At 44.2% G+C, this 21,939-nt stretch overlaps 2 protein-coding genes across 3 annotated transcripts in view; one reads left to right on the top strand and one right to left on the bottom strand.

The window, feature by feature from the left end:
- The window catches only part of MTTP (microsomal triglyceride transfer protein), a 28,924-nt gene extending 27,301 nt beyond the window's left edge, over positions 1 to 1,623 (bottom strand). The window contains exon 1 of the mRNA XM_076336798.1: positions 1,474 to 1,623. Coding sequence (XP_076192913.1) covers positions 1,474 to 1,534 — 61 coding nt within the window. The 5' untranslated portion in view covers positions 1,535 to 1,623. The remainder of the gene's footprint in view (positions 1 to 1,473) is intronic.
- A 4,564-nt stretch (positions 1,624 to 6,187) lies between these two features.
- Positions 6,188 to 20,440, top strand: TRMT10A (tRNA methyltransferase 10A). 2 transcript variants are annotated; one of them, XM_076336796.1, is made up of 8 exons: positions 6,188 to 6,248; positions 7,616 to 7,917; positions 8,942 to 9,104; positions 13,334 to 13,405; positions 13,891 to 13,965; positions 14,972 to 15,121; positions 16,301 to 16,406; positions 20,023 to 20,440. In XM_076336796.1, exons 2-8 carry the CDS (start codon positions 7,643 to 7,645, stop codon positions 20,187 to 20,189), a joined length of 1,008 nt encoding a protein of 335 aa, XP_076192911.1. In that variant the 5' UTR covers positions 6,188 to 6,248; positions 7,616 to 7,642; the 3' UTR covers positions 20,190 to 20,440. The 2 variants fall into 2 exon arrangements, with proteins under 2 accessions (XP_076192911.1, XP_076192912.1); XM_076336797.1 differs by lacking the exon at positions 6,188 to 6,248 and adding an exon at positions 6,410 to 6,505.
- Positions 20,441 to 21,939: the final 1,499 nt, after the last annotated feature.

Here is a 21,939-nt window from a genome sequence, read left to right as displayed (position 1 = left end):
CTGCATGAGTAGAGACAGCTGTCAAGTCCTGTGCCTTTTATTAATACATATGGCATGCACAGCATGTGCATCTCTAACTACTTGCTGGCTCTACCTTCATAAATTATATTTGCCACTGTTTCTGATACCGGATAGCTTTAAAAAGCAAAACCCATCCACTTTGAAAATATTTTTCAAGTGGAACTGCATTAGGAAACTTTCACGTGTGCTGATCTAGCTGACTTAAGAAAAGAATATTCCTTCAATATTTCCAAAAGGCGGCATGGCCTAGTGGAAATGTAAAACACTCATCCTAATCCCAGCTCTGTCACTGAGGCACTAAGTGGCCTTTGGGCCAGCAATTTAGCTCTCAATCTCTCCATACAAGAGATGAGACCTGGCAGAGCTGAAGGGAGGACTAATTAATGAGAAAATGCTTGCTCAGTACCCTGGGGATGTAAAGTTACAAGCAAATATTACCATACATCAAGATATTACGGAGAAGCTGGGCAGAGCAGACACCAGAAATGTGGCACGTTGGAATCTAGCCATAAAGAGACTTGGCAGTCTCATGAAATACACCCACGGGTAGAGGAACTGCCTGCAGACTTCTCTGCTTTATAACTCCTGTCGTAAGGGGGTACGGAGGTAGAGAGGAAGGTTGCTGCTCTGTGCTTACACAGATACAGTGTCCTGGATCCCCTGCAGGGAGCAGGAGGAGGCACCCATGAGAGCACCTCTACAGCCTTTTTAACAGTTTAACCTAGGATGGTGTGCCCTCCCCCTGCTCCTCATCATGATGAGGACATCCTCATTAAACTAAAAACAAGGTGTCAGCTCATGTTTTAAGGTTGCTGCTCCTGTAAATTTAATGTCAGGTTGTACATGAAGGGCCACTACTAAAGACACCTTTCCTTGCTTCATACACTGGTACTGCTGAAGTAGGCAGTCTCCAGATTTCATACCCTTGACCTTTGTCAGGACACCTGAGTAAAGCCCTGCTCCCAGGGCTTGTGCAGACATCCAGGTTTTCATGACTTATTGCAGAGCAAGCTCCCCGTGAAATTAATGGGATGCTTGTTACTGACTTCAGTGGTAGCTGAGTCAACTACTCAGAAGCTGAAACCTGGAGAGCCCTGAGCACTTCCTGGCTCTGCTCCACCACAGCACTTCTGTGTGTTTAACTTTTGAGCGTGTGAATAGTCCCTTTCAAGTCGGTGCCCCCACAGCATGTCCTGACTAAGCAAGGTCAAGATCCCCAGTCTCCTGGCTCACACTGCTGGCCCTGTGCACCTGAAAACATTGTCTCCTCCATCCCCTCTGCTGACATGCATGCTACAAGCACTTCAGCCTTTGTAATTACTAATGCATTTTGCATTACTCAAGGACGGACGAGTAAAGATGATCGTTTTTTGATGCAAAACAGATCTGCATATACACACTGGTTATGCCTTTGCTGAGCCAAAAGCTGAACCAAGCCCGGTACAGACCTACCTTTAACAGAGGCTGAGTAGGTGGAAATGATGCAAAGGAACAGCACGGTAAGAAGAATCATGCTGGACTCCCCCGCGCTGCCGACTGCAGCATGAAGTATGAGAGTCTCCGGGAAGTGAGCTGCTGAGAGTGGAGGGGTGCTTGCAGAGAGAGCCACCGGGTCGGCTACACTGTTTATCTAGATGTAGTAAAGGTCAGATTCCAAATTCCGTACTCAGGTACTAAGTTCATTGAAGGACTTCCAGTTAATTATTAAGAACTAAAGTAACTGGTGGTTTCTACCCCATTTTATCGATCGCCTCAGCTTTCATTTTTGAATACTGAGCCCACACAGCCACATTTCTGAGCAGGGGAGCCCACCTCCAGCCCTGGCAGAACCAGGAGTTCCTGCCACTCCTACTCCGTCTGAATGAAAGTGCATTTGGGTCTGTTGCTGCCAGGGGCCAGATCCTGACCACTGTCTCCACTGTCTTGTATCAACTCTGTGAGCAACCCCAGAGGCAGATGCTTTTTAACCGTCTTCCTGGAAGCAGAAGTACATGGGATTTATCAGTGCCATCACAAAAAGTGATGCTACTTTGTTACGGAGGCTCAGAGGCACTGTCAGTTCCTGCTATATTGTATCGTACCAAATAAATTCTCTTTCTTTGAGCAGCCCCAGCCCATGTATCATCACATTGCAGTGGCAGAGGTTAGAGACTGAAAAGATGAGAGAAACCAGCGATTCTGTCCCACCTTGGTGAAGAGTACCTGCTTGGCTACGTCCGGGAGCAGGGCAAACCAAGCCCTCCTTTTCACCCTTATTTTCCCCTTTTCTCATGCTCAGTTCACAACCTGCCCTGATAAGCCCCAGACTGACTAAACCACATGCTTCCCCGTTTCCTCTAAGAGTAATTCCCAGGCCATCTCGCACTAAGCCTCTAGGCCACAGGGCTCACTAAAGGACCTCCTTGTCCCTCAGGTGACAGTGGGGCAGTAGGTCACCCCCTACGTTCCTTGGCACCCCCTGGGTGTCACAGCCTGTGAGGGGGCACCCTCTCCCCCTGGCATACGAAGCCTCCGTGGCTCTGCAGGGAGGGAGGATCTGGTCCTGCTTGTAGAGGAGGCACACCCATGAGCCATCACCACGCTCTTTTGCTCCACTTCCAGAGGTTGCTTTAACAAGACTGCGAGCTACAAACACCCCGACCGAACCAATGCTGCCCCAGGCTGTGTTAGCTGCTCCCAACAGGCCATTTCTGCCACCAGCTCCTCTGCATTAGTAAGGGATTGTAAGGTGAGAACAGCCTTCACCTTGGGTGGTATAAATGCCTCCTTCGTTGCCTTGTGGTGAAAGAGAAGCCGAGCACCGTGGATGTCAAACGTTGCACAGCAGTGGGAAACAACAGGTCCAAGCCAATGCCCCTCACTCACGCTCATCTCTCTGCACCTTATGAAAGTTCCCCCGGAGCTCTTCATGTGTTGTGTGTGCATGTGTGTGCATGTGGGAGAGAGGAGATTAGTAGGAAACCCTGGGAACTGCTACTGCTTCTCCCCAGTTTGTTGTTATTTATGCTGCTTCCCCAGCATAGGCTGTGACATGCTCCTGAATTCAAGGGACTGAGGCAGAGGACTCCAGCTGATCCTTTTGCTGCATTTGATAAACAAGGACCTTGCCAGGCTCTCTGTGCTTTTTTGAAGAAAATAAGGATGCCATCTGTGTGCAAAACCAACTCTGGCTAGAGGGAGACCAGAGGTATGGATCTTGCTTTGGAAATGCAATGTTCACACTTCACTCACGGGGAGGAGTTGGTGTTGGTCTGAAATCTGGAGAAGAGCAATTGTCCTCTTCCTATGCTCTTGGGACACAGGAAATGTATTTCTTCCTTGAAATAAAGCTATTTAAAAAAAGGCCTCTCTTAGACACTAGAATATGAGAGGCCAGATCCCCTGCTGAGTTAAATCAGCGTATCTCTTTGAGCACCAGTGTAGTAGTGCCAATTATAGAACTAAGGATATAGCCATGATGTAGACAAATAGTGTACATATATTTCCACGTGCATATACATATGTACACCTATATACATACCTGTAATGCATACTTGGTATATTCTTCAAAGTCTTAAAAACAGGAGGCCTCTGAGCTTACCTCAGTTATGCCCAGAGTAAATCAGCAGTGATTTCCTTGAGGTCAGATTACACCAATGAAAGAAGTGTTGCGCCCACCAAAGTCCATTACACGCAGAGGTTGCAGGATCAGCCCTTAATGTACACTTCACGCCATGCTGGCACATGTGCTGGGGTCAAAGTATTACTGTTGCTGCACATTTTCCAGAGTCCAAACTGTAAGTCTCGTATCTTTATACAACCTAATAAAACTAATGAGATTTCCTCACATCTTCTGAGGTCAACGAAATGTTATTGTCTTCTCTTCACAAGCAACAGTGTGAAGATCTTGGTTTTCAATTCAAACTTTCAGCTATGTGCATCGAAGTACCCAAGTCCGTCTTTGCCCTCCAGCTGATGCCTGCATGCCCCAGCTCCTGCTGTTTCGGTGAATAAGACACCCCCCCCCCCATTTCTGCTACGGGGGCAGGGGGAGAGAGATGCACAGCCAAGCCACTGGCTAAAGGTGAGTTGTGCACATCACTCACATCCTAAGCCTCACCTCAAGAGCACTGTAATCAGACCTGGCCCACAGAGAGCGATGTCTGTGTCCACACCGGAGTTTCCACAGAGTGTCTTTTTTCCTCTCTCCATGCTCTGCCTCTTGACCCGCAGTGCTGTTTGTACAAAATGCTTCGATACGCAGTTTTAAACTATGGGGTGTTTAGTTTGTTCTGTTGCTGGGGGGAACTCACCATTTGAATGAGCATCTTGAAAAGTCATGTTATGGCTCTGTCAAAATAATGGAATTCAGTTAGACAGCTCTTTCTCAATATTGGCAACTGCTCAGGTCTTCATTTTGCATTGTCACCACTTGGCAAACTTCAGAAAACATTGCATTACCCTCTACCAGTGTTTGAGGACGCAGGGGTCTGGGTTAGCGATACTGCCGCTTTGGAAAGTGCAATATGAGAAAAACAGATTTATAGATCAAAGTGTTTAAGCAGTTTCTTCATTCTAAGAAAAAGCACATCTGAATATTATGTGAATTTGTTAGATGCCTTTTTGCTTTTTTGAAAAAGCAAGCAAGCATATGGGCTTCTGTCAGTAACTGATCTGCAGCCTTTTAATGACCAAAGGAAAATGAAGAATTCTTCATAGGGACAGTGGCACATTTGGACTTGTGTGATGCTGGTGTGTAAAGCTAGATATTAATAGTAACACGAGTGAGGATTTAAATAGACGCTAGCAAAAGCAAATGCAAATCTAGCTATTTTTAAAGTAACGCAGGGAATAGCAATCACAAATGAAATCGAATATTACAGCAAATATTAAATACAAACAGCAGTTAAAGGTCAGTGTCTTACTATAGTGACACCATACAGTTTTGTGACTTTAACATAGCCGTTAGTAAACCTGAAACCAGCGCTAAAACTGAAAGAGTGTGTATATCTGGAACCAATGAAACTTGAGATAAACATTGATGCCGATGAAAAGGGTATTATGGTAGCACACACTCGTGTGTTTGCTAACTTTGTGTGCCTCATTAACCAGGGGCGAACAGATATCCACATACTTAGGCTGCCCAAAATATACTTTTCTCATGTATTATAATCCCGGTCTCCAGAACTGACTCCTGTACCAGGGCAGCATTCTTTCATGAAGTTATCTGAAGGCGAAAGAACGTTGCCCTTCGTTGAGTATTGTCACTAGAGTTTAGAAAGCTAATTGGCGGTGGCCTTTAAAAATATGAAGCATGAAGGCGCGTACCCCTTTTTAGGGGGCAGAGGGAACATGGCATTACTGGGGGGACCTTTGGAGCTAGAAATCTGCTCTGAGGAATGTCACCACTTAAAAATACTTCACTGGCCCCTGTGTGAACTCAGTAGTGTCATCAAAACCATCAGATAAAAATAAGGTTTTCTTACTTTTCGCTCCTCTTAATCCCGTGGAGCCACCGCAGCCATAAGGGAGGAGGAGCACAGCTTTCCTCATGGTTCGCGGCGGGGGCTTTAGCCTGCCGGCTCGTACTCCGGCTGATTTCAAAGCAATGGGCTCATCTGCGTGCCTGCCTGCAAGGTCGGGCTCTAAAGGCCCCTAAAGCCTGGCCATGGCACCCACGTCCTCCCTCACCTGCTCTGCCGCTACAGCAGGGCCTGCAACAGCAGCCACCGACAGCGAACAGCCAACCTCGGCTTGTCAGCATCCGTTACAAGCAACGATGCAAAAATGAGAAACCCACCCAAACCGTGACTGATCTGCAAGTGCATTTGTTACGGTTGTAGCTCCTTCTTTTTTTATTTGGCTGGAAGCTGTTCCAGGTGGAACCAGAGCTGAACCGGAACGTAGCACAACCCCCAGTGCAAACCCCCGGTGCCTAGCGGGACCGGGGCGAGGGCAGCTCCCGGCCGGCCTGCACAACCGGCGGGGACGGGTCCCGCCCCGGCTACCGGCCGATCTTGGCAGGGCAGGGGCGGGGCGGGGCATCGCACCGTAACGTGGTCACTCAAGGGCTGCGTGTCGTGGGCGGTGTCCGTTAGCCGCACGTGACCGCCGCCCGTTGCTCGCCGGGATTTGAAGTCCTGGCGGGCGGGGAGGCGTGCGCGCGTGCGCGGGGGGGCTGTTGCTCCTCCTCCTCCCATCACCTGCCCCCTCCCCACCCCCGGCCTTGCGTGTGGGGCGGCTCGCGGGTACGTTGCGGCCCCCCCACTCCCCCGCCGCGTCCGTTACCCCTTGGTGTACGGGGGTGGGGGGGAGCTGGGGTTCGGACTCGGGTTTCCTCAGAGGGAAGGAGGGGAAAATGGCCGCCTCCCAACGGCCTGGGGAGCGTGACCCGCCTCTCCACGCCGCCGCCCGTAACGCCCGGCTGTCGCTGCCGCCTCTGGGGGGGTTCACGGCCCCCCCGGGCCCTTGTGGGCGGGGGTGTTCGGTCCCGTTGAGTTATGAGGTACTTCGGCGTGTGAGCAGAAATAACGCGTGTGTTTCTATATATGTAATGTGTGCATACATAGATACGTGTATATATATAGATGTACGTGTGTATATGTGTATGTGTCTATATATACATACACAGGTGTATGTACAGACCTCGGTGTCTGCGGGGCGTGCGTGCTGTGGTGGTTGCAGACGCACCTGTGCCACGTGAGGCCGTGCCGTCTGGCACCCACGAGCACCTCGACTCCCTGGGCCTTGTGTCTTAACGCCCCCAGACAGGGAAATCGGGGTGTGTTCGCTAAAAAACTTCTGCTTTTCTGGTGTTTTGTATGTTTTCTAGCTCTTCTGTTACTGAAGAAGCCAGGGGATTGTTTTTTCTGCATATTGGCTCTGTAGATGCAGTGTTCTCCGGTGAAGTAGTTATCTTTGGAAAATTATGTGGCTGTTGAGGACAGGGGAGCTACTAGTATGAAAAAATAATACTTGCCATTGAAAAGGAGAGGGTATAATTGTAATTGATTGGAACACAGAACGTTTTGCTGAGTAACAGTTTAGTTTGTTCATCCCCTTACTTGCTGTGTTTTGTCCACTGACAGTGGCCAGTGTCAGTGGTTGGCCAGTGTCTTTGTTTCTCAGAAGAAATAAAAATTAATTTTGAAGGGGTATATCTTGTTCACACTTCCCCCCCCCCCCCCCCAATGGCTTTAGTCTCTTTAAAATTATATTTCTCTAACATGCTGCCATAGTTATATCGCAAGACACCTCTTTACTTTTTTCTGTTTGTGTATTTGAGAATAATTTGTGTACACATAATAGTAGTGCTAATGTTTTTTCTTTTACGTTTAAGCCAGTATGATTCCCTACTCTTATGCAGTTGTGTTTTCACAAAGTTTTAATTGGAAACTGTTGAGTAGCTGCAGATACAGCAGGCAGAGGTTTAGACATGATCTGAATACAGGTTATAATCTCTCTAGTATTTTATATGTTACTGTTTGCAGAGGCACTAACCTAGCTTTAAACAGAAAAAGACCATCTCATTTAGGTTTATGGTAGGTGTAGAATGATATTTTTTCTAATTGAACTTTTGTTCATAACACTGATACTATTGTTTTGTTTCTGACAGAATTGGTGAGGGAAAAGCTTGCTTTTAATGAAATATTTGTCACGTGTTGAGAAACAAGTCAGTAAACCTGGCCAAAAGCTAATGTCGTCAGAAATGCCAACAGAAAGTCCAGAGGTGCCAACGGAAAATACCATGTCCCCTGAAGTTCCTGATGTGGAAGGAAAGGTGAAGTCAAGTGACAATCCAGTAGAGAGCCGGGAGGCAGGCTCAGACAAGGAAGAATACCTTGAGCCCATGTCCAAGAGGCAAAGGAAGAAGCTATTGAAGCAGAAACAGTGGGAAGAACAGAAAGATCTGCGGAGGTATGGTTTGCAAAGTAGCTTTCCTGGGATCATGTGTAGTGTTTAGTCGTAATAATAACGATGCGTCAGCAGAATTTGCATGTAGATTGCTTTAGCAAATCAAGGCAGTTGAACCAGTTTTCTCCCACACCAGGTTTAAAGCAGTAGTCACAGGCTACTCCATTTGCATATGAAGAAGCTATAAAGGTAAGCATCCCCTCTTCATACTAGAAGTGTTCCTCAACTTGAAGAGGATATCAGGAGGGATTCAAACTTGCATGTTTTTGGGTGTCAGAAGGGAGAAATAATGTGTGGCCTTGTTTCTTTCTGAGTGGGCTGCGCCCTCTTTCGCTGGTGCTGTCAGACTTGGTGAATCTTACAAAGACAGTGAATAAAAAAAAATTCTTTTGACACATGAAATGCTGTGCTATAAGTTATGGTGACTTATAATCTGTTAAAATAGTTTTGGAAGATGATGAGCTTCTGTATTATTCTGTTGTTGAGAGAAAGCTTATCTGCGATTGGACTGGTTGTGTTTTATCTTTGTCCCACTGAATGCGAAGTGTTCCTTCCTGAGACAGTGGCTGTTAAAGTTGCTGTCTCTGAAATTTGATCTTCCAACTGCCTGCTCCCATCAGGAGAACAGGGGGAAGAAACAATTGCTTCAGAAGCCTTTTGAAAAACTGTTCAGTGAAACAGGAGGTAAATTGCCTTCCGCATTCTGATACTGCAATTTTGGCAATCTTTTTGGTTGTTTCTGTTATGAGATCTGACTTGGAGCACCCTTAAATCCATGGGACTCCCACTATTGACTTCATTGAATTTGTGTCAAATGTCTATCTTTGTAGGTATATACAGAACTTCACAAAGACGGGGTATGTGTTTCATGCTGGTATCAGCCTAGCACAAATGCAAGCAACAGGATAAGTTTAAACTACCACAGTCATGGGACAATCACCTTGATCACAGAAGTATGCAATTATGTGCATAACGTGTACCTCAGCAGATTTGGCAGCACTTTTTGAAGATTTGTTTGTTTGTTTAGGCAGAAACGTAAAGAAAAACGCCAGAAGAGAAAACTAGAACGTCAGTCAAAATTGGACTCCAATAACGAAGGGAATGACAGAAAGCGTATGCGAAGGGAAGTTGTTCCTAGTACGCTTCGCCTCATTGTGGACTGCAGCTTTGATGACTTGATGGTGCTAAAGGTAAAAGAAACTTACCCATCACAATACAAATGTTGAAAGGCTCTCCAGTGACAGCATTGGTACAATGTCAGAGCACAAAAACTGGAGAGCAGCTTTCAGAGGACAGCTAGCATGTTTAAGATTGTGATGACTCCCAGACCTGCTTACGTCAGTTGCTGAATTTTTTAGGGTTTGGAATGTACCTTTATATAAGCTTGCCAAAGATTTGGTTTGCCTTCATGGAGATGCGGTAAGTTGGTTTGATTCCACAAACAGGAATATAGAAAGAGTTTGTGCCTCGTGTTCACCACAAAGTTAGATGCAGCTCTGCGTCAAAATGGGTTTGCTAGAGGGCCTGCAAATGCCACATCCAGTTACTTTCAAAGTGGACCTGAGGCTCCCAACCGTGTTATTAAGTATTTGCGGAGATGAGAGTTTTGAGCATTATGAGGATACTGAGCTTTTTCTGTCAGTCACATGAGAGGCAGTTGTGACAGGACACTCTTCAGCCCATCTCTAAAATTTTAGAACGGATGAAAGAACGGGTCAGAAGTTCGCAGCATAGGTAAATATGAGAAAGATGAGCATGATACCTGACCACTGGTCAAGGTGCTTGATGTGGTGTTTTGAGATCAAAACAGCTTTAACTCTTTACAAACAGAGAAGGACTGGTGGAAGATGTGGTGGTCGGAGGCCATCTTGGGCTTAGCGACCAATAGATATGAATAGAAATGATAGAATTCTCCATTCTTGGTGAAGTAAGGAGGGGGGGCAGCAAAACCACAACCATGGACTTCCAGAGGGTGGACTTTGGCCTGTTCAGGACGCTGGTGGAGAGAGTCCCTTGGGAGACAGTCCTGAAGGGCAAAGGGGTCCAGGAAGGCTGGACGATCTTCAAGAAGGAAGTCTTAAAGGCGCAGGAGCAGGCTGTCCCTGTACACCGTAAGAAGAACGGGCAGGGAAGACGACCGGCCTGGCTGAGTGGGGAGCTCTTGCTGGGACTCAGGAAAAAAAGGAGAGTTTACCGCTTGTGGAAGAAGGGGCAGGCGACTCAAGAAGAGTACAGGGATCTCGTTAGGTCGTGCAGAGAAGAAATGAGAAAGGCAAAAGCCCAGCTAGAACGCAATCTGGCCGCTGTCATTAAAGACAACAAAAAAAGTTTTTACAAATAGATTAATGACAAGAAGAGAGCTAAGGAGAATCTCCATCCCTTATTGGATGCGGGGGGGAACATTGTCACTGAGGATGAGGAAAAGGCTGAGGTACTCAATGCCTTCTTTGCCTCAGTCTTTAACGGGCAGACCAGTTATCCTCGGGGTACTCGGCCCCCCGAGCTGGAAGACAGGGACGGCGAGCAGGATGAACCCCCCGTAATCCAGGAGGAAGCAGTCAATGACCTGCTACGCCACCTGGACGCTCAAAAGTCTATGGGGCCGGATGGGATCCACCCGAGAGTGCTGAGGGAGCTGGCGGAGGTGCTCGCCAAGCCGCTCTCCATCATTTATCAGCAGTCCTGGTTAATGGGGGAGGTCCCGGGCGACTGGAGGCTTGCCAATGTGACGCCCATCTACAAGAAGGGCCGGAAGGAGGATCCGGGGAACTACAGGCCTGTCAGCCTGACCTCGGTGCCGGGGAAGATTATGGAGCGGTTCATCTTGAGGGTGCTCACAAGGCATGAGCGGGACAACCAGGGGATCAGGCCTAGCCAGCACGGATTCATGAAAGGCAGGTCCTGCTTGACCAACCTGATCTCCTTCTATGACCAGGTGACCCGCCTAGTGGACGAGGGAAAGGCTGTGGATGTGGTCTACCTGGACTTCAGCAAGGCCTTTGACACTGTCTCCCACAGCATTCTCCTAGAGAAGCTGGCGGCTCACGGCTTAGACAGGTGTACTCTGCGCTGGGTCAAAAACTGGCTGGACGGCCGGGCCCAGAGAGTGGTGGGGAATGGAGTTAAATCCAGTTGGTGGCCGGTCACGAGCGGTGTTCTCCAGGGCTCAGTTTTGGGGCCGGTCTTGTTCAATATCTTTATCGATGATCTGGATGAGGGGATTGAGTGCACCCTCAGTAAGTTTGCAGATGACACCAAGTTGGGCGGGAGCGTTGATCTGCTCGAGGGTAGGAAGGCTCTGCAGAGAGACCTGGACAGGCTGGATCGATGGGCCGAGGCCAACTGTATGAGATTCAACAAGGCCAAGTGCCGGGTCCTGCACTTTGGCCACAACAACCCCATGCAGCGCTACAGGCTTGGGGAAGAGTGGCTGGAAAGCTGCCTGGCAGAAAAGGACCCGGGGGTGTTGGCTGACAGCCGGCTGAACATGAGCCGGCAGTGTGCCCAGGCGGCCAAGAAGGCCAATGGCATCCTGGCCTGTATCAGAACTAGTGTGGCCAGCAGGAGGAGGGAAGTGATCGTGCCCCTGTACTCGGCCCTGGTGAGGCTGCACCTCGAATACTGTGTTCAGTTTTGGGCCCCTCACTACAAGAAGGATGTTGAGGTGCTGGAGCGTGTCCAGAGAAGGGCAACGAGGCTGGTGAGGGGTCTGGAGCACAAGTCTGATGAGGAGCGGCTGAGGGACCTGGGGTTGTTTAGGCTGGAGAAAAGGAGGCTGAGGGGAGACCTCATCGCTCTCTACAACTACCTGAAAGGAGGTTGTAGCGAGGTGGGTGTCGGTCTCTTGTCCCAAGTAACTAGCGATAGGACGAGAGGAAATGGCCTCAGGTTGTGGCACGGGAGGTTTAGATTGAACGTGAGGAAAAAATTCTTTACTGAAGGAGTGGTTAAACATTGGAACAGGCTGCCCAGGGAAGTGGTTGAGTCACCATCCCTGGAGGTATTTAAAAAACGAGCAGATGAGGCACTTAGGGACATGGTTTAGTGGGTGGTGGTGTTGGGTCGACGGTTGGACTCGATGATCTTGGAGGTCTTTTCCAACCTCAATGATTCTATGATTCTATGATTCTAACTCTGCAAGGAAAGTATGTTAATGTGCAGCCTCCTGTAAGAGGCTGTTGAGTTTCTGAGGCAGACCTCTCCCTTCCCTGTTACCCTGAGCCGTTCTGCCTCTGCCAGGGCCTTCACTGCCCTGCAAGACTGCTTGAATTCAAGCTTTTGCAAAGCCCATCTGGCTGCTCATTGAGTGTAATGCAGAGCATGTATAGCACTAATAGAGGCTAGTGCCGCTCACCATAAAATTTTGGGGAAGCTCCAGTTGGTATTTTGGAACTTGGTTCCCTGAGGAGCCCTTCAGCAGTGCCCCAGAGGAGACCAGAGGACCTCCTTGATAGTTTTGGAGATGCTGGCCGGGCATTTCCTGCTGAGCTTCATCCTTTGTAAAACACGTTTCCTTCCTTGGTCAGGCAGAGCCCCTGTTAGGCCTGATATAAAACCTGGCACTTCTGCAGCTGTTTAGGAAGGGTGAAGTGTTGTAAGTTAAGATGGTCGTGGCCTTTAGCAATGGGGTTAATTAGATGCTTTCTCTAGTGTGTGTAAAAACTTGCATTGCAATATTGTAGCGATAAAGTCTATTTACTTGAAATCCTTCGGAGATATCAAAACATTCTCAAAGCACTACATGAATCAAAGCAATATAATGATGTTTCATTTTAAAATGGGAATCAGTTCTATTTACAACACACTGCTTTTGGGGCACTGAGAATAAAGCTATGTAATGTACCTTACAAAAAACGTAATCGGCTAAAAATTAAGTCTGCTGCATTTTAAGTAGTGCTAGTTAACTGTTGTCCAAATTGTCAGGTCAAAATGCTGGAGCCAGCCCCTAAATTATTTGCATTGTTCTGGGGTTCTTCAGGTTAATTATGCATATTTAATTTTCTTAAATATAAACTGTATATTCTCAGGGTTTTCCCATGGGTGAAAGACTGATTATTGTCACAGTGATAAATTTGCTTGATTCCTGAGATTAATTTTGAGTATGTTATTATGTGTAATTAAATCTCAGTGATTTTTGCTTATTTGTTTTGTTTGTTTCCTAGAATAATGCAAATCAAGCACGTGCATAGAGGTGTCTAAATACACTTTTGTGGAAGATGCATGTGTTTCCTTGTCAGCATAATCCCTTCACAGTGGCTGTTTTTTCTCTCAGGGTCTGATGTCCACACTCTCTCAGTAGTCACTTTTGCCAGTTAAAAGCTTCCTTTTTCTCTCTTTAGCTTCTGACTGGCTCATGCTAAAGCATTTTGTGGTGGTCTGTCTGAAGGACTATGTAAAAACCAAATTGTGTTGTATACAGGATGTTAAGAAGCTTCACAAGCAAATTCAGAGATGTTATGCAGAAAACCGCAAAGCATTTCATCCTGTGCAGGTATGTTTAAACAAACTGAGCACTGACTGTATTGTCATGTACAAAGCATATGAGAAAGGCAGCTGTGACCCAAGCGGTGAGAACTGTAGCAGAAAAAAAATATTTAAGTTGCCTCTTTTTAATAAGAAAAATTACTTCTATTGTAAGAGGTTAATTTTCAACCCACATGTTATAAAAATCCCTGTATATATGAAAAAGTATGTGTGTGCAGATGAAGAGTGCGAGGTACTGGCGTGCCACTAAAATACTGTTGATACTCAGTTTTATCTGTGACAGATTTAAAAAAAAAAAGTGACTGTAAGTGCGTATTTGTCTTTTAAATGTGTCACTAACTGTAGGAATATGGTCTTAGTACCACTTTCAGCTAAAAAATAATTAAGAGTTTTAGCTAATAGTTAAGGGTAGGAAAAGTTTTGTACAGAGAGGAAACAGATAGGTATATTGACGTTTCAGTATTTTGTACCTCTTGTTTGTTCTTTTTGAAGTTTTACTTGACCAGCCATGGGGGACAGTTGAAGAGCAACATGAATGAAAATGACAAAGGATGGGTGAACTGGAAGGTGAATAATTGACTATTTCTGTAAAAAGAGAAAAAGAAATCTCGATTATAGTTGCTAACTAGGTTGTTAGTTGTGAAGGACCTGTGCTTTTTCCACGTGGGTTTTTCTAAGACGTCAGAGCAATAGCATATTAGAAATAGCAATAGCATATTAGAAATAGTGTGGGTCTTTGTGCTTTTAATTAATTTAACTTCAATAAGCCAAAGACTGCTTGTCCTGAATCTAGATTTGATTTTTACTTGAAAAACTCCACACATACCCGTTTTCATCTGTTTTTATTGAACAGATTCCATTCTCTGATAGACTAAGCAAGACTACTTGATTTAGGCATTTCTGACAGTCGTCTGTCTTGACTGCTCTTTTTTTCTTGGCAAAAAATAAGACTTTGAAGTCGTCATGTGATTCTCTTGTGTGCACCTTCACTTCCATTATGTTGCCTCTCAACACTGAAGTGTTCTTCAGAGAAGTAGCTTGTCTTATGGTCAAACTCATGTGGTTTTCCTTGCGACTCCCTGTTAAACCAGTATTCCAACAACTTCAAATGAAGAGCACTTTGCATAAATAAAACCAGTTCTACTTTCAGCATGTCTTGTGCGATAGCTGCTTTGCAAAAGCATAGCATAAACCTCTCTTATCAAACAAGTAATGTTAACTAAGCATTTACTTCTGCTTTCACTTCTTTCAGAAAGGTGGACTTGAAAATTATTTGGATCCCTAGGAGAAATATGGTAACATTTGAAGGGAATCACAAGAACTTAAGGATTTGTAAAGTTCTTCCGGGGTTTCAGAAAATTTCCTGATGATTTTTGCAAGTCAGTGCTGTAGGGACTGTGGATTATTTATGCAGAAGTCAATCTGCACTGTGCTACGTACTTAAACATGAATGAGGGATGTGGAATGACTGCATACTATTGGATTTATTTTTGCTGGTTCCATCTTGGGTCTGTAAAGCTTGCCCAGCAATTAATCAGTTGAATGTAACTTCTTTTAACTACCTTTTTTTGAGGATATCCAAATTAGACCAGAGCACTATAGTGAGCTAATAAAGAAAGAAGACCTAGTATATCTTACCTCAGATTCCCCAGACGTTCTCAGTGAGCTTGATGAGAAGAAAGCCTATGTGATTGGAGGACTGGTGGATCACAATCACCACAAGGTAAACTGTAGGTCCGTTTCTTTACATATCTTCTTTTTTTTTTTTTTGGCACCTTATTTGACATTAATGCTGTTCATGTGTAAACTAACAAAAATAAATAACAAGAAAACTTCTTCAAAAAAGACTTGGTTCAAAAAAATTTTGAAGAAATGGGAAAAAAACTTGCGGTGGTAGCAGTGGCTTGTGTTCCAGAGTGCAGACATGCTGAGCTTTTTAGGATTTTATCTTTTCATTTTAAATATAGGAATGGAATTAATAACACTGCTCAGCTTACTGAGGGCCGTATTTTCAGACAGAAGGGTTTGGTTTCTGTTCATGCACTTGTGTGTGTGTGTGTGCACGTGCTTGTATGTGCATGTGCCCAAATATAGATGAAGAACAGCATTTGAATCTTGGATGTCCTTTTTTAATAAGTTTGCTTGTCAGGAGAATTTGCCTAAGTAACACGCATGCCTCAGGGATCTGGTTCCATACCTGTATGTGGGATCGTAGTGTGTGGACCTGGAATGTCATAGAGAATTTGGCTGGGAAATTAAAGCACTGTTACTGCTTTTCTTCAGAGACACTCCTATGTAATTTCTGGTGCCATGTTTAATATTTCAATGTGGTGCTAAAAAAAGGGATGGATCTTAAGCCTTACCAAATGATACTTCAGCAGTTAGTCCACAGTTAAAGGCTAGGAGGTAGCTAAAGCAGATCCTTTATATAGTCATTATGGTATAAAGTGTTTACACAGTTTTAAAGGGTTTTTTTTGCCCATCTTGGGCACAGGAGTTGCCAGGTTTAAAAAAGCAAACAAAATTTCTTTGTCCTTTACTCTTCCTCTCAAAAAACACCCAGTTACTGCAAGCTGAGTAACTTCGTACTTAAGCATAAACTCGCCTTTAAAACAGGCTATGGCTGACACGTTCTAGAGCTGCAGCTGCATGAACCAGTTTTACGATTCTTTTGACCATACATCACAGTGTGACATATATTCAGAGTAGTAATTTTTCCAAAGGTAGCCCTTGAAACAGGTACTGCCTAACCGGGGTAAGTTTCTTTTTGTAAATATCTTCTAAAGCAAGACCATGGCAGCACTGGCAAAACTCTTGCCATAAAATGGTACTTGTAGTAATCTGTATGGGCTGATCTGAAATGGTGATTCTCAGTCCAGTTGTTTTGGTATCTTTCCCACAGGGAATTACTTACAAAAAAGCTGTAGAGCAGGGAATTGGTCATGCACAGCTCCCGCTTGGAAACTTTGTCAAGATGAACAGTCGGAAAGTGTTAGCTGTCAATCATGGTAAGTTTTAAATCACAAAATAATGACATTATTATAGAATATACCTGCGATATTCAGAATTTGAACCCTCAAAATGTGCATTGTAGTGCAGATACCCAATTCTTATTTTATTATGTTGATATTTCTTGAATCTAGTTGCCTTTGGGATACAGTAATTGCCCTGACCTTTAAATATTTTAGATATGGTTGAATGTAAAGGATGGTGTCTTAGCCACTTAGAAGTGCACCTCCTATTCTGTTGACTTGTCCCATGAGTAATTCTGGCATTCTTACCATCCTGGTCTTGTTTCCAGGCTTAAAGTATAAGTGAGTGAAATGTTGGAAACTATCCCATGTATTTTATCCCAGGAGAGGGTAAATGTATGTGATGTTTTCACCTCTTTGGACAGCTTCGTTCAGCAGTAACTGCTTAGGTACCTGTAGACTCGCCTCATTTGATATGAGCAGTACTCCATCTGCTGAGCTTTCATAACTGTATTTTTACCTGGTTTCCTGGTTCTGACCGAAGTATACAATTGCTTAACCAAGTCTTGAATACCACTCCTTTTAAACTTTCAGTTTTATTATTAGATTAACTTTCAGTGTCATTAAACAAAAATCCATGCAAAATGGAGCCTACTCAGACCTTTATGGAAATTTTTGACATGGTGTCTAAGTCTTTATTTTGCCCCACTTCAGGTTCTTTTATTTTATCTTACCTTGCTTTATTTCAAGTTTATTTTATTATGTAACACATTGCTCAATGATAACTTTATTTTCTTAAAATGCTATTGATTGATGAGGTGTGTATTTGCATGATAATAAAGATTATTTAAACGTGGACGAGAATATAGCATATCACTGGAATTAAAAATTATCAAACCCCATGTATTTGTAAGACTTTGCATGTTTCTAAAACTTGATCTTTAAATGTTGCTTTATATAGACAAGAATATGACTTTATGTGTTATCCATCAAAAGTTGTGATAGCTGTAGCTTTCTACTGGAGTTTTTCTGCGATAATCTCATACTGACCTCTAGTGTCAACATTTCTGGAGGCTGTCTTCTACGTGTTTGGGCACTGGGTATAAATTGGATCACTTACATTGAGGCTTGAATTTATCTGCTTTATGGTCTTGTGCATGTTTCTTGTGCCAGACTTTTAGGCATTGATTCCACTGCAATTTAGTTGGCGAGATTTCATTTTGTGTGAGCTTGTCTTCCCTTGCCCTTCTAAAACATTTTCAAATTGCAGCTGAAAGGCTCTTAACACACAAGACCCTTTTTAAGGTAAAGATTATACTATAGCAGTATTTTGCTTAAGGTTTTTGGGCAGGAAAATAAACACAACTCCACCACCACCAAAAGTAGAGGTACCTTTAACAGTTGTAATTAAGGCTCTGGTGTATATTCTAACCCTAATAGCTTACAACCTAAATCCAAAAAGACAGCTTTTATGGGAGATGCTACTTGGCATGAGTAAGGTGGGTAGAATCAAGCTGCCTCTCAAATCTCATGTTATAAATTTTGTGTAGCCGAGAAGGATATTTGCACTGAGGTTTTTGTATTTTGCTGTGAATACATCCACCTCACTGCTTTGTGTAACTGTGTAATCGCTCACCCTTTCTGTTTTGATTTGGTTATTCTGGCCTCTGGGTTCCCACCCTCGGTGCAGAAGCTGAAGCTAGTAGAAAACAGTATGGGGCTCGCCAGATGAGACTGTGGGACCTGCCTGGTCCCTGTGGAACTACTTTTGATAGGTGTGTATTTGGAAAGTCCTGTAGAAGAAGAAACTTTCTGAACTGCCTTGTCAGTCTTTGAAGCACTTTAATTAAAAGGGCCCTCTGGTGGTGGGAGATTGACCGCATTGTTAACAGCGGAATTGGCTTGTTGCTTTTTACTTATTTATTTATTTAGAATCCTTCTCTCTTGGGATCAAGCCTCCATGTATTTCCACAGGCAGTTCAGTGCCTGTATTGCCATGTTAAAACGGCATGAGGAACACACGTATGTGTGAAATACCTGATGCTAGAAAACTGACAAGGTGTAAGATGAGACTTTTTTTTTAACTCGATCTGGAATTTTAAAACTTGGAAGATTTGAGATCTGTGTAAAACACTGTATTGCAAAACACAACTGCAAGTGTAGCTGAGAGAGTTTGTTTCCTTCTGTTCATGTTTGCATCCCAACATTAATACTTTGTAATGTATGTTACAGGGACCATATTGCTCCATTCTAGTCTACAACGATGTCTACCAACTGTTCCCACTGCCTTTTTCTGTCCTTGCGTAATATTTTTGTTGCTATTGCAGCCCATCATAGAAGCCTCTGTTCTCGTGTGGAAGCCACTCTTTTTCCATCAGTTCTGTTTTTACTATGCAGATAAAGAAGTTCCAAAACAAAGGAGAAGAAACGTGCTCCTTATACTCTTCTTGTCTCTTAAGGCAGCATTTTTGCCACAGATGCTTTCTGCAGTAACTTACAGTGATATTAATATAGTCCTTTGAGAGCTCATACCTTCACAGTACGTTTCAGGTGAATAACCTGCTTAGTAAAGTGGCCAACTTTTCAATACCAGTGTCACAGAGAGCAGCTGGCTCTCCAGTAAACCTGGATCCAGGAAGCCTCTAGTAAATGTGACACTTTTCTGTAACTTGACCCTCAGTGAGTATGAGATCCCTGCTGTTCCTCCCTTTCTGAACGCCTGCCTAACTCTCTGTAACCTTTTTTTTCCCTGCACAGCTCCTTTGATCCTTTCTCATATGCTGTCGCTTGGCATTGAGAACGGTTGTGCTGGGTGCATCCTTTGAAGTCAGCATTCTCTGGCAGTGTTAGCACTATGCCTGTAGCCCCAAGCTTGAGGAGCCACCCCTCTGTCCCAGATTTGTCATCCAAGTCTGGCTTACTCACCAGCCACAGGGCCTCCTCCTGCCTCCCCTGCTACTGCTGAGCCACAGTCTGTGTTGAGAAGTTTTTTGGATAGCCTGGGATTTTTCTAAATAAGAATTTGCCAATGAATTTTGCATATAATGCAATTTGGAGCTCTTGTCAATCAGGGAAAATTTGGGAGCTGAAACAGGAGGAGTAGGGTGACTGTATGGTTAGCATAATAGAAACAGCAAGAAAGGGTCACAGAATTGGAGACTAATAAGGATTTTTGCCGTAGGCTCAGATGGAAATGAAAGAGCTAATTATAGTGAGTTTTAGGAAGACTTTGGGCTCTCCGTATGTTAGGGAGGGGACAAAGTCATTGTTAAAGTGCATCCACAGCATCCACCCATTCCTGTCAAACCTGGGAAAGCATTAGTGCCTGTATAGAAGGCACAGGTGAGACGTGAAGTACTGGGGGGACATTTCTCTCTGTCCCTGAGAGAAATTATTTCAAACTGGAGCCGCTGCAGAAAAGCACTGGTTATTTGAGTCTCGCAACTGGAGACTCAAAGTGTGCTTGGTTTTAGACTGCAGCAGTAGCGGAAATTGCCTTGTCTGCTTCTGCCTGTACTTCATCAGCTTTACTCTGAGGATGCCACAACCAGATGCATGTAAACCTCTGTAAAGATGGATTTGGGGGTGTGTTCCTATCAGCAGTTCACTTATCTCCCTGTAAAAGAGCTGATGGTCTTTCTTGACATTGCAGTGTTTGAGATCATCCTTGCATACCTGGAGAAGAGAGACTGGAAGGAGGCCTTTTTCAGTGTCTTGCCACAGCGGAAAGGGGCTGTTCCTTTGGGAGAAGCCAATGATTTGTCCAAACATGCTCCATCTGAAAAAGAAGATGAAGACAATGACTCGGATGGCGACTAGGCTTCAGAATGAGACGATGGGAAAAATGAGACATGCAGTTCATGCGATAAAACTGGGACGTAAAGTAGTTACACTCCAAAGACCACCTGCTCCCCTTGTGATACTGAATTGTCTCAGTGCTCGGTAGATCCATAGTTGGCCCAGAGCTGTTTCTGGACATGAAGGGTGAAGACAAATGCAGTTTTTTACCCTGAAACTTCCATATTAATAGCTTTTTTTAAAAAATAAATTAATGGCAAATGCAGAATTTATTTTGTTTCCCAAGGAAGCTATTTAATTTTTTTTTTAAATATTTCTTTTATACATACCAAGTTGGGTGTATTACCCAAGAGCATTAGTAGTTACTATTTTAATGTATGCATTCTTCTCCACTTCTGCTCTAAGTTTTCTTAAAAGTAGTGAATGACAAGCGTTCCTGTGACCTCAAAACATGTACCACTAGTGCCTGTTGCAAAGTGTGCATGAACACTCAAAACAAACAAAAATTCTAATTTTCCTGAGCATCTCAACAGACAATCACAAGCAACTGAACTGCCTTTATCAGCTGAGCCACACTGATTTATATACTGTGTTTAGTTAGCTGGGGTCAGTAGATGAAATGCAAGTGTTGGGTTAAGCCAGTGCTTTATACTTCAGTTTGAGTGGGATGGATGTCTGCACAAGTGCAAATTGTGTGCCTTGGTTGGTACATGGTGCATGTTGAGTTGAGGTGACACAATCACTTTTGATTACTTCTTGATCCTCTTAGCAAAATTTATCACACGGTCTCAGAACAATACCGGAGACAGGAACTCTTTCTTACAAGTCACTCAGTTTCAGTATACCTGTTTTATCACATGATCCTGTATGTATTGTATTGTCTGTCAAATATTTTTCCTTTAAAAAAAAAAAAGTCATAGTCTCAGTCTTGGCTGGAAGTTCTGATTCAACTTATTTCTAACTGACTGAAGTGCTTTTTCAGAGTACTGAAATGGACGCCTTGGAAGTGTGGCTTCACTTCACTCCTGTGAGCCTGCCCCATCCCTTTCTTCTGTAGGGACTAGGCAGATAGCTGCAGCTCCTGAACAAGTGCAGCTTTCACATAGGTTGGCTGAACAGCTTAAGAACACGTCATTATAACTGTTCATCTTTGCTGAGCTTGAATCAGAGGCCTGATCCAAGTATGACTTAGCTTGTATCCATTTGTATTCCTCCCTCTGTTATTACTGCTTTCAAATGGTGACTAGTCCCTATGGTCTGTAAAGGGTTGGCAACCAACTGGTTATGACTTTATACACTCAGTGCGCTTCCCTCTATACTTGTTAAATAACAGAAGAAACTTTTCTATGGTTAAAAGTATGGATTGTGGTTTGTTGCTCAAGTAATGTGGGGGGTTTTGTTATGCTTTACAAAAATGTGATTGCTTTTGTTCCAGAAGCTAGATCAGCTTTTTCATAAAAGCATTGCTGTTTTTATTTCTGTAACAAAAACTGCAGCATAAGTATACCCACCATGTATTACACTGATTTGCTGATATAAATGTGTAAAGCAGTAAAATTACAAGGAGTTACATCTTTACAGCTGAGGTTCTGCGTGTTAATGCACATAGCACCTATTAAACCTGATCTAAGACTCTTCAGTCTCTCTAAGGTTTTCTTAAGACCATTTCATACATGTGCCTCATTTACGCAGGCTGGAGAGTTCAAGAGCAGGTTGCATAGACAAACCAGGGACTTTGGAGACATTTGGAAAGGGTCCAAAAGCATCTTAC

Source organism: Aptenodytes patagonicus, chromosome 4 (assembly GCF_965638725.1).
Source record: "Aptenodytes patagonicus chromosome 4, bAptPat1.pri.cur, whole genome shotgun sequence".
Lineage (NCBI taxonomy): Eukaryota > Metazoa > Chordata > Aves > Sphenisciformes > Spheniscidae > Aptenodytes > Aptenodytes patagonicus.
Note: the sequence above shows the minus strand (reverse complement) of the source record. Positions and strands in the feature narration are given on the sequence as shown.